The sequence below is a fragment of the Apteryx rowi genome, unplaced genomic scaffold (genome assembly GCF_003343035.1).
Source record: "Apteryx rowi isolate R43461 unplaced genomic scaffold, aptRow1 scaffold_1062, whole genome shotgun sequence".
Taxonomy (NCBI): domain Eukaryota; kingdom Metazoa; phylum Chordata; class Aves; order Apterygiformes; family Apterygidae; genus Apteryx; species Apteryx rowi.
In genome coordinates this window covers 60,572-73,008 of record NW_020447267.1, presented here as the reverse complement: position 1 = coordinate 73,008, position 12,437 = coordinate 60,572, and the positions used below count along the sequence as shown (strand labels likewise).

Below are 12,437 nucleotides of genomic sequence, written 5' to 3'. Positions count from 1 at the left end.
CATTCTTGCTATAAATGAGGGTGAAAGAGTCTTTCACTCAAAACCATGAGGCTGGTTGAGGTGTCCAGGGTAGGGCTGGTAGAATTTGATGCAAGTATCTGGGGGTTCTCATTACAAGTATATAAAATTGGTATTTGGGATGAGGTTCTTACATTGCTTTAAAGGATTTAGGTAAGGTAGGGGTGTACTTGCCTTAGGCTGCCTATGAAGTCAAAGGAGGTAGAGGTAGGGGCATTTCCAGGGGACAGGTGAGGTCTCAGGTAAGGTGGATAGCAATTTTCAGTACCTCTACAGGCAGCTTACAATGTCTAAAGTCCTAATTACTCATATTTCTTTAAAACTTAAAGTTAGGTGGGATGAACTGAGGCCTACCTACTCAGTCCTCCTTGATTTCTTCCACCGATATCAATGGGAGTCCTCACTTGACTGACTCTGGAGGATCAGTTTTTAAATAATTTCCTTTCCAACAAGAAGATTTTAAAAACACACTTTCACAGAAAGCAAGCTCAAGTGAAACAGGACTGTCTCTAAACAGAGTGCTCRATCCAAAGCTATCAGAAGCCACCAGACAGATTCCCTTTGAATTCAAAAATATTTAGATTACAGCCAGTAAGTATCAATGAAACTGTTTCAGGCGCTCCTGGTGAACTGGGTCTTCACACCTAGAGAAACATAACATGCATAAGGAATTAGAGCTTTTCTGCACGCTCATGATCAAACCCTGGCCTGCCTTTGACACAAAGCCAATTGCCTGGGCACAGAGCCCGCAGGGTTGCTTTCCTAAAAGAGGGATTGCTGTTGTCAAAGAATTAAATGGCTGTGAGAATAGCTTTGTACAAGGTAAACTGAGACTTAAAACCCATTGTTGCCCTAAAGATACTGACTAATCAGATCCTTTGGAGTGTAAAAAACAGAAAGATTTTCACAACCGATACCTTTGCCTTGGTATCTTTGTAAAAATTGGTCACACTTTCTGGTAAAGGATGTTTGGGATGCCTACCCAAAGGGAGTGTAGCCCCTTCAGATCTGCAAATGGAATGGTGCAAAAAAAGCTTTATGAACTTTAATGTTGCAACAGCATAAAGAAACAAGGGCCTAGCTCTACCCTTATCTTAGATTAGAAAGGAAGTATAAACAAGGTCAATAACGTGTATTAGAGCATGCAAAACCTGTAGAAGAGTTAGATCTCGGATCACCCAATGTTTGGTCTCCACCTTACCTGCGAGATGATCCACAGAATTTGTCCTATTATTTTCTTTTCTGGTTCATTACTAATCGGGTAACTTTCCTGAGTGATATTCAGACAAAATTTTTCATGTTTACCTTGCAGCATTCTCATTTTAGTTGTTAAGCCAATATGCTGAAACAGAATAGGCGCAGCATTCTTTTAAACAATTCCTTCTGTATTAGAGGGCATTTACAGTTCACAGTCTTTGTTTTCAGCTCAAGATTATAGATACCACAATAGATTGATATTGATACAGTGCACTGTGGATAACACTAGAGGGCTGAGTCCACAGCCAGGGGATCCACTCAAAGGAAAGGTTTGCAAAAGACTAGAGCCTCTCTCCAAACAAAAAWTCAGAGCAGATATTTAATTTTCTTCTCCTCCTTGCAAACACCAATTATTGGTAACAAAAGCCAAACAAAAATTTAGCTATACCATGTCAAAGCAGTTTTGGAAACGGAGCTTTCAAAGCCACAAACCAATGGGCAAGCCAGAGTTCCTGTTCGAATGGCAACCCAGGTTCAGTGTACACCAGTGTAATGATAACGTGCCTTGGGACTCGTTCACCTGACAAGAGGCAATATCTCCGGCAAATATTTATTTTAGCAATGTGGGACAGTATTTCCTGGTGTGTTGCCTCAGAACTGTCCGGCAAGTGGGAGCACCATCCCTTTATGATATGAAAAGAATGGCTACAGGCTGAAACCAGCTGAGCTCTGGCCCGACTGGCTTGCCTGCAGGGTGGTGCTCCTGAGGCTACGCTGTTAAAGTGGATGCTGGCATAAAGAACTCATGCAAAAGGGAAGAAACAGTTCTTGCAGTAATGGCACCGACTTTGGTTGCGTTATGCCAAGGAAACATTTGACTTGTAGAGACTATTCACCAACTGGAAGAGATGACCTGTGACTGCAGACGAGGGCTTGAGGGCACCCAGGAGAGAAGCGGCCACGCAGCGGCAGCAGGACCACAGCTGGGTCGAGCGCTCACAGGTCACACGAAAGCTTTTCCTGGAAGAGCTGGCTATGTCTGTACCCTTGCCAAGACCAGGAGGGATAGCAACAGTGGCCTAAAGCAGGACATAGACACTTAAGCTGCAAGCTGGCTTGCCAGGATCGTTCAGCAAGAAAGTCCAGCTCTCAAGTGGCCCATTAGGGCTACCCACTTTCAGTGTAATACCCGATACAGAACAGCTTTTAGGCTGTTTTTTGTTCCTGTGAGTGCATGTGTGTGTGTTTGTGGGTGGAAGCTGAAGGATCTTGCAAAGAGGCTTTGCATCGCTTGCTGTGTCTCGGCTAAACAGAATTCTGCACCCACTGGCAGAGGAGCAACGAGTTCAGTTTAATACCTGGCCCCCCGAGTTGTAAATAGGATAGCACAGGCCAATTAGAAACTGGGCTGAGTGAGTAAATGATGGGTCAGGCCCAGCGGAAAGAGGAGTGAGTAGGGGAAGGTGGGTTTCATCTGATCTATTCTGACCTCTGTTCAAAAGCGCTCTGCAGATAAGCATATGCATTTGCTTCAATTCTAAGCTAAAGTAATTTCACTCACCAGAAAAGCAAAATGCAAGTCAAGATTGAACAGCAAAGTGTATCTTTAAATCAATGCCATTCTCAGTTTTTGTATGAAGTCTCATCATCAGTAAAACACACAGGAAAACAGACTTCCAAGTGTACCTGATGAGATGAGATTGTGTTTTATGCCCTTCTTCCACCTGAAGTTAATGCAGAGATGCTGAAAGGTTTCCACCAGTGTTCTTGCTAAGCCATCCTGCTGAGAAGGATTGATTGGCGAGGTTTACCCGAGTGTGTATCTGACTACTAACACAGCTTGTTTACTTTTCTGATGACAAAAGCACTCAAGAATGATTTCTTCCCCCTCCGGCAAAGGCAAGGAGGAAAGGAAGGAATGCCTTTTTTTTGTTGCTGTTCTTTCTGCGTTGCAAAAGCATGAATGCACTTGATTTGTATCAGTAAGAACATTTTCTGGGCTAATGTGAAATTTATACGCGAGTCTCAATGCCAAACAATTGCAACACTTGCCTTCCAAGGGAGCTGCATCACACTGAGAGTTTTCAGTATTATTTGAGGATTCTTCTCATTTATAATCAAGCAAAATGGTCCAGGGACGAGACCAAATTCAGGGAATGGGAGAGTTAGGTTCAATTCATTACTTGAGCACAAACACCTTGTTGGATTTTGTTGGCCCTGTTTTCCAAAGTTACCTGCAACGTGCCTATTCCCACTGCAATCGTTAGGAACGTTCAGCCTCTCTTACTGCTTTTAAGGAAACAGAATAAAAACAAAGGATAAAATTCACCTTATCTGACTGTACCCATCTAAGCTGACTGCCTTGGCTCTCAAACTGGGCAGTACACAGAGAGTGGCATCTTCCCAAGGGCTGTCTTACAAACCAGTCTTAGGTTGAGACTAATCATTCCCCAAGGAGCCTAGAGAACTAGATGGCTAAAATGTGCTGAGCTGAATCCCACAGAGGGGAAAGATGGGCTTCCCTGTTGTATCCCAGTGACGTCCCAAACAAGCATGGGCCTCTCACGTGAGGGCAGAGAAAGAGTGTATCATTCAATTCCTATGCTTATTCAAAGTCTGGGATTCCAGCAACATTAAGTAGTCAGGTGAAGATCAGTAACACTGCAATGAAGTGGCACACATGAAGGTAACCTGATGGCAGCTAAAATGATTTATTATGAAAAACAGTTAAACTGCAGGTTACTAGGAGCTCAATAGCTGCAGCATTTTAAAATGGAAAGCTAAAGGTTAATGAATTTCATATCTACTTGGTCAGTTTACAAGTATTCCTTTCAAAAAAGAGTCCAAAATACCTCATACATCAGGCTGTGGGACACTGCACTTTAATAAGAAAGTCACAGTCCTCAGTTCTCTTTCAGGTCACAGAAGACCTGAACTGCTMAAGTCGCAAATGCATCTGCCTTCCTTGAATATTTTGAAGGCATTTTTAAGCTATTCTGATCCCTGTCTACATAAGATACTGCCACAAACACTATGTCCCATGGGACTCACTAGCTGGTAGTTAATCATTCATAACACAAGACATAGTCATGTAATGAGTAGTGGGACTGAATTTCAGTCTCTCACCAGAGACACATCTCAAAGTTTGATGTGGTCTTTGCAAATAAAAGAGTACACCAGTGAGATAAGAACTTTAAAAGGCTGTGAATATAATAATTCTGTTGCATATATGTAAAATATGTTTTTAACACTCCTGATGTAGTGCTCACTGTGCAAAAGGAAAACAGCATCTTGCTTTCCTCCAGCGATGCAGATTCTCAGCGAAATGAGGTGCAAAACCGGTGGGGAGAAGAATGGAAAGGTACAGCCTTGCCCCTGAGCTCAGCCCCGTCYGATAGACTGAACTGCAGCTGTAAAAGCTATTGCTGTTTCCTTTCCGAGTGAAATGAAGTGATATATATGGGTATGGCTTGGTAACTTGTACTTTCTTCAGGCAGGACTTTTGAAAGGCATCAGCTGTCTCTGGAGTGCCTTGTAATAATCTCAGTTTATACATCACTGTGGGAGGAAAGACATAGTCACCTTGCCCCATTAGCAGCATCACTGAAACAAGAGAACAAGTCCTCTTTAAAATGCAGTTTATTCTACAAACACATAGAGCAAAATCCTTTGGCTAATTTCCATAACTGTATATATTACCAGAAGGAAAAAGCAAAGGAGAAAAGTACCATCGTTAGAAGGATGCTCACAGCTTTGTTCTAAACTACTCACATGCTAGGGAAACATTAAATGGGAGCTGAAATGAGTTTACGTTCATGTTCTCTTCTTTGGGCATTTTGTTTCCATGCATCCACACTCATCTACATGCACATATGTGAACTGGATTGTCTTATCCCGAGAGCAAACCAGTTCCACCTGCACTTCATGACTCTTTTTTTCATGGCAGCAAATRCATTTGTGTTCCATTTCGCTGGCCTCAAAGGAATACCTGTGGAAACAGGATTCACACATCAGCCCGCAGCCTGTTGTTTTCCCAAGCCGATCAGTATTTGCTGCTCAGATTATAGGTACTTCTAAGGAATAAGGGAGTAAACATTTCTTATCCACTTTTCTGATGGTTCAAAACAGTCTACCCTCATGATGCTACGAGCCACGCAGGGCCTAATCCTCTGATGCCAATGGGAAAAATCCTAGTCACTACAGTGGATTTTTGGTAAGGCCCATTCTGGCAAAACAGAAATGAGCAATTTATGCAGAGACTAAAGAGCAGGGAAAAAAAAAAAAAAGAAAGAAAGAAAAACCACCAAACCCCAGAGCTGTTTAAAAATTGCATAAGGGGGTGTGTAAGAACAGGTTAGTTAACAAATTTTAGCAGATCTGTTTTTATAGTGACCTATTTTCCTAGCTAAGATAGGGCACGCCTATCACACTAAAGCCTAAGCGTGACATTCAGTCACATCGCTAAAGGCTGCTGTTCTGCACACGCTGTTGCCTAACCAGGTCCTTTTGCAGTAGAAGGGGACAAACAGCTGCATCTGCTGGGGGCAGGAACCCAGGAAGACCAGGCACCAGCGAGGACAGAGAAATTTCCTACTTACACGGAATATGTGCTGCACGTCCCTTCACAGAAAGGCACGGGGACTGGAGCAGCAGACTTACAGTTCTTGTGAACGATATACTGTTCTTTCATATTACGCTTGCATTTATGTGGCAGGTCAATACCTGTGTGGGARATCATTTCTATTAGACTTATTCCGACTGGAGAGGAAACATTTTGAAAGATACTTGCTAGGAAAGCAAGAGCAGATCATCCTACTAAAACCTGTTATAGTTCAAATGCATAACTAAATATCAAAGAGGCACTAATTCAGCAAAGCAATTCCATGCTTGTCAAGACACTTTCCTATCTGGGGACTAACTCAAATGAAGACTTATATATAAGTTCATGTAAAGCTATTGCTGAACTGAGACCTAAAAAAACCATGAAGGTTTTTTTTTTATTGCTATAAATGACATTTGTTAATGTGTGTGACTCTATAATGGCCAATAGTTTCTGGGTAGATGGGTGGATCCTAAAGAAAAAAAAATATTTTTGCATGTAATTTCCAGATGGAAGAACAGAGAACGTATTTTCTACAAATTCTCTCACCAGGAATATACTTTAAACTAACAGTATTTCAGTTATTTAAAAATTCAGAAAAGGAGACCACAAAGATTTTTAGTATCCCCACTGGAAGAATGAGGCAGATTTCAAGTCTCAGCTATGAGGTACAAAACAGTGCTGGAGAAGTATCCTTCAGTCCCACAGGTATCTGTGGGAACTGCAGATGCTCACTGCATGAAGGATCAGGGCTACAAGCAGTGGAGAAGCAAACAGTGCTTGACTAGGGAATCAGTGATTTAACACACTCACATGTCTTACAGCAGCCATCTGAAGTCACGTCAATTGTCCCCTGTGTTGAAAGCAAACAAAAGGGGACAGGTTCAAAAAGGTTCAGGTACTCTAATCTAAGATGTGCATATTGCTAAGCAACTAATAGCACCTTCCTGCATCTTTAACCAACAGACTGATTCCACATCACAAAACTGTGACTGTACCAGTTATATACAAAAGAGTTTTAAAGAAATCCAGCCAGGAAAGGAGTGAATTTTCTTAAAACTRCAAGTCATACCACAAGCCAGGTAAAATGTTCTGCAACACAGGTCTGCCTTATGTAGATCCTATTGAAGCCACCACAAAAATTCTGGTCAGCTCCAAAGCCAGAGAATTACCTCTTCTCCTGTGGTCAGACAGCCTTACCTACACAGAACTTAACGCAAAGTTAATTCAAGTCAATGGCTGTCTTCGTCCCTGCTTCCATTTTCAGAACTTCTGTGAATCCCCACATCACCTCTGAAAGTTACTGGAAGCCACTAACCACTGAAAACCAGGCCACACATGAGCTCCCTTGTTATTCATCTTGCTTATTCATCTACCCCTTCTTTCCTTAGCAATGCAGCACATCGCAGAAGACTGTGTATCAGTTCCCTCAGGGGTTCGTGGTAAGTTAGTTTTGCTCACTTTCAAAGTGAAACCTTCCAGAGTGAAACCTTCCAGAACAGCAGAAGCAGAACTCATTCCAGAAGGCTTTTATCTAGCTCTAAAATACTTACTGGGACACAGTTTGATGCCTCAAATGGTAGGCAGACCTTTACTGTACTAGTCAAGGAAAACTGGCCTGCTGATTCAGTGCATGTGTACTTAGTACAGTTATCATATGGATCTTTATAACTCTTTCCAACCTGAATAAAAACAGAAAAAAATCCAAATTACAATAAATGTTAACAATAAAAATGGAATAATACAATAGTAATGCAGTCAATGAACTGCCAGAGGGACTGGGTTGTTCATATCGCTTTGAAGGTGTCGAAATGTCTGGAACTTAAATCTGCAAATTATGTACAAAGCTCACCCAGTACCAGCCTATGCGAAAATCCCTTCTGTTGCCACCTAGGCAGAAAGGATCAAAAGCTGATGGCAGAATGAGCATGGAGTTATGAACAGAAATGCTAAGAGGCACTATTAAGTACAGAATGTGGGTGTGTTGATATATGTGGAATGAAGTATGAGCAAAAGAAAAATCCCTTTTTTTTTTTTTTTTTAAAGGATTTCAGCAGTTTGCTTTTTCAACAGATGACAGCAAAGCCAAAAATGCAAAGGAGGGAAACAGTCTTTATAACAGAGGCTAATGGATAAATACAAAGCCTACTCATGGTAGCCCCCTTTGAGGGAAAACGTAAAAAGAATATATTGGCATACGAAAAGGTAGTTCAGAAGAAAAATTATCAAGGAATAAAAGTATAAATAGAAAAGATGCAAAACAGAGCTATCAGAGAAGAAACAGGGTATAAGACAGCAGTAACTGGGTGAGACAGCGTCATTAACTGTTCACAGGAGCAGCAGACTGTAATAAAATCAAAGAGCTAGCCTGAGGCTCAGATTATGCCTACACAAAGCTAAGCTGAGAAGACATGGTATATTACGTGGTGTGTTACCAAGGCACGCTGCACTAAAGCGGCTATGCCACTTTCGATTTCAGTTCCAGCAAATTCAGAAATAGTGGTAGTTTAGCTGTATCAGCTCACTCAGACAGTTTAGTGCTATATCCCCAGGGCAACATAATGACACTGCTTCCAGTTTTGGAGCACTGTGATGTGAAGCCAGCTCACATATCTCTGCAAAAGCTGTATTACACAATGTCAACACCCCCTCCAAATTTTTCTCTCTGTTGCATACCAGGAAGAAGGGGTTAATTAATTTCCATTCCTGCCAGAGATGCATAATTCTCAACACAACAGTGTCTGTGAGATGTGCATAGTAAAGAGAGCAGCCATATAAACATCTACATTTAATTTGGAAATGTATAAATTTTTAAATCTCCTAATGGTCTTCCCAGCCTCAAAAAGTATGACACTGCTTCAAAAATGCTGAGGTCTTTTTGGTAATTCAGCTTGGCGTGCAGAGCAGGAGAGTGCTCACCTCAATGGTCACATTGCCAAATGGAAAAATCGCCACRCAAGCCACTTGGCGGCACTGGCTGCAGCACTGACCCTTTTCTTCCATGTAGCGGAAACCCTGTGGGAATAAAGTTACCATTTAGCCATGTTACCTGGGGTCTCATTCATGAAGCGGACTCCAATTATTTTTCTGTTGTCTAAGGACTTCAGAAATCTGTTGAAAATGCTCTAAAACTGACAATGAAACCTGACAATTTAACTCTTTCTTTCCCTATTGAACAGCAGGCTCTGGGGCACTTCACTCACCATGAAGACCTTGTCATTGGCTACTCTTCTCCATGCTAACACACAAGTTAAGTTAATTGAGACAAAGTAATTAACTTGGCATCCTCAAGTGCTTGGTCTACAGGATTGTTCACAAGTACTGTCACTGTGTCAGACGTGTGACGATGTTCACACACATGTTAATTATTTCCTCCCCCTTGTTTTAGGTATACTACACTTTCACTCTTTTAGCTGGAGAATGTGTAGGTGGTCTCACGATAAAGGATAATGGTTTTATCCATTTTTAGGATCGATAGTGGGCCTGGCCGTATCTGGGTGAGAATGGAAAAGTAATCATTCTTTGCTTGCCTTCAGTAAGGTACTCAACACTTTGTATGCAGACTCTCAGCTCATGAGTACTGAGTCGTGTCTGGGCACAGGTAAACCACTTAGAATATGCAATTTCTTTGCAATCTTATTTTTTGAGCTGACAATAGACAACACAAACATGGTCTTTCAGCAGTCAGCTTTCACTTTAACTGGCTTGCAATCGTTTTCCCTCAGGGCATCTTTCCAAGGGTGACTTTTAAATTTGCTGGAGAAAAAAAMCCACAAAACTAACAGAAGATTATATCCTGCTCCCTTTTAGGGAGGAACCTGTTATATTGTCCCAGTTTTACAATATATCCCCTCAACAACCATTGTTCTTGGTCCGAGAGGCTGAGCGCACGGAGCTGACCTGCTGGCAGGCAGTCTGGCATTTCACTGGAACGCACTGGATGCGGTTGGTTTGCGTAACAACATCCTGCTCGTCTGTGCACACACAGTCCTCACAAGACTTTCTAGGCACCACTGCCCCGGGCTGAAAATATGAAGAAATAGAGAGAGAAGACAAGACATGGCAAGGACTCTGTGGGTTCAAGGATATACATATGTTCTCTTGACAACAGAAAAATAAATGGTTGTGCTTGGGATTTATTTCTGACAGAGCTTCCCGAGATGAATATTTTCAGGTCTCTAACTTCAAACCTCATACTGTCAATATCACAAAATTAATACAAGGCTGATACTTCCAAGTGCATCAATCATGTTAAATGAATTACTACTTTACTTCATGAATTCCATACTCCAATTTTTCCTCAGTTTGACCTAGTAATTAATCTTACAACATCTAATGAGATTTAAAATTTGTATTCAATTACAATCCTGACTTCCTGACTCTAAAAACACAGGTAAGATCTCATTTAGCAAGCCAGCTACTGGTCTCTAGGGGCACCTATTCAGTAACATTTCCAATAATACATAAGACTACTGGCAGGGAAAAATTATGGGCTATTTTAATCCTGCTTTTTTTGCRAGTGTTGACATAAGTTCAGAGCATTCTGATTCAGGCTGCATCAGCCCATGGAAAGAAACGTCTGGAAGATGACCTACCTTAAATTCAACTCCTTCAGAAACACATACACCTTTTGGTACTGCAAGAAAAATAAAATGAAAAGGTGGTGCTAGGAATGATGTAGCCAGTTACTGTATTAATCTTTGAATTCTCAGTGACTTATAGGAGAGGCAGAGTAGAACTGAGCCTGTCTACTGGCCTTAATAGCCTACACATTGGGAGGAAAGAAAAAAAAGAAGGGAGCTGGGATATGTTGCTAATTGTTATCCTGAAGCCCACATGTAACACCTGCTCCAATTTTATGCACCTAGTGGGTGGAACTCTATATCCCGGCATTTCCCATATGGCAGACTATTTACATCATATATTTTTAGCCATGCTTGAAATCAGTTGAGCTCTTCTTTATTGTTTACCATCTCAGAGCAAATGGGAGGTTGGGTCAGGCATGAGATTCTGAAAATACAGTTTTGTAGCAAAGCTTCTGGGTGGTTTCTATGTAACAGAAATTCAATATGTGAATATTGGCTACAGATAACCTGTACCAGTTGCTCTGTCTCAATAAAATACAAGAAATGTAAAGGCTGGGAGGGGAGGGGAGGGGTTACTTTTYGATTTTGATCCTGAAAAAAGTTCCATTTAGAAAACTGCAATAGTTCAAAGAATACATAAAACACCTTAAGGAAACATGGTACTTACTACAGGAGAAAACAGGACAACAACCATCCTCAGATATAGCTACCACTGGTTGGAAGCCTAAGTCGCATGCTGTTTTGTTGATAATGCAGGTTTTTATATCGCATTCTGCAACAGACAATGTAGATAAAGTAAGCCAAAGCATCCTTTCTGGCAGTTTTACCAGCACGCTGAAGTCTGAACAGCCAAGTCATCTCCTAATTGCTCTCCTTTAGCAAGGTTCAGTTTCTGACCTGCAAAAACTCTGTTTTGGGGAACTTAGATTCCCAAAGACAAAACTCAGTGTAAGTTCCTGTGCTTAAGTGTTTCTTACTGACAAAGTACCTTTGAAGGCCTTGAGTCAGCCACTGCTAAAGGCAAATTATGCCAAATGATGAGATCTGAATCCCCACTCACCACAGACCATCTCTGTGCAGCACGGGTCATCTGGACGTGCTCTTATTTTGCGCACAAAGCCCTCTTTAGTGCAGTTGACAGGAGGAGACTTAGCACAAGGGCGGGGGAAGCAAGAGATGTTCAAGGTTGCTTCATCACAAGTACAGTATTGACAGTTGTGCTCCCAAGCTTCGTTGGGCTGTGAAAACAAGAGAAGTAGCAGTTCAGAGAGCAAAACCTAGAAGTATTGGATTATTGAAYGCCTGCTGCAAGGCAAGGTAGGGCTGGGTTGCCCTAGGTCATTATATAGGAAAATCAGATCCAAACCTCTGAAGGGACAGAAGGGAACTGTAAGAAAAAAATGYTATTATCCGCTGCCTTCCTTTACAGGTTTGTGTGTTTCAAAAGGGAAACCCGATAGTTCTACCAGAAAGCAGTGATTCTCACAGACTGCTAATTCTACTTCCATATCTCAGGTAAGGAATGAAGTTCAGGAATTAATAGTCTGTCGTTTTCTTCCCCACTATCACTACAGTTCACTGGTATTTAAGATTAGAACTAAAAGAGCAAGAAACTCATGCAACCATTTTTACACTAGTTCACAGCATTCAGTTGCAGCATATGGACAGCATTTTCCTTACCTGTTTCACTGATCCATCTTGTGCAGTGCAACCTATAAAACAGAATAAATTATAGATTCCTTTAATAATTGCACTGGGAAAAAACAATGGAAGCAGGAAGACAGGAATAGAAGGAGGGTCTTTAAATCTGACAAATGGACATGAAAAGAGAGAGAACGGTAGTGCAAAGTCACAAGCGGTTTACCCAGAAGATCTTAAAGATCTTTTTCTTTGTTCTTTCAAAAGCTGCACTTTCTGCCTAAGAGCAGGGGGACACTGTCACTCAGAAACATTTCTAGTCTAGCTAGAAAGGGTCAGCATGAAGGTCTCCCCCAGAATATGTTTGGCCCTTTACTGCAGAGAATGTGGTGTCCCAG

General features: G+C 41.6%; 1 protein-coding gene across 1 annotated transcript in view; it reads right to left on the bottom strand.

Annotated features, from left to right (window-relative positions):
- Positions 1-4,838: 4,838 nt before the first annotated feature.
- The window catches only part of LOC112968043 (mucin-5B), a 43,094-nt gene continuing 35,495 nt past the window's right edge, over positions 4,839-12,437 (bottom strand). Inside the window, exons 38-47 of the mRNA XM_026069856.1 lie at positions 12,082-12,113; positions 11,462-11,639; positions 11,069-11,173; positions 10,411-10,451; positions 9,716-9,838; positions 8,735-8,830; positions 7,369-7,497; positions 6,629-6,668; positions 5,814-5,937; positions 4,839-5,203 (exon numbers count right to left, since the gene is read on the bottom strand). Coding sequence (XP_025925641.1) covers positions 5,029-5,203; positions 5,814-5,937; positions 6,629-6,668; positions 7,369-7,497; positions 8,735-8,830; positions 9,716-9,838; positions 10,411-10,451; positions 11,069-11,173; positions 11,462-11,639; positions 12,082-12,113 — 1,043 coding nt within the window. The 3' untranslated portion in view covers positions 4,839-5,028. The remainder of the gene's footprint in view (positions 5,204-5,813; positions 5,938-6,628; positions 6,669-7,368; positions 7,498-8,734; positions 8,831-9,715; positions 9,839-10,410; positions 10,452-11,068; positions 11,174-11,461; positions 11,640-12,081; positions 12,114-12,437) is intronic.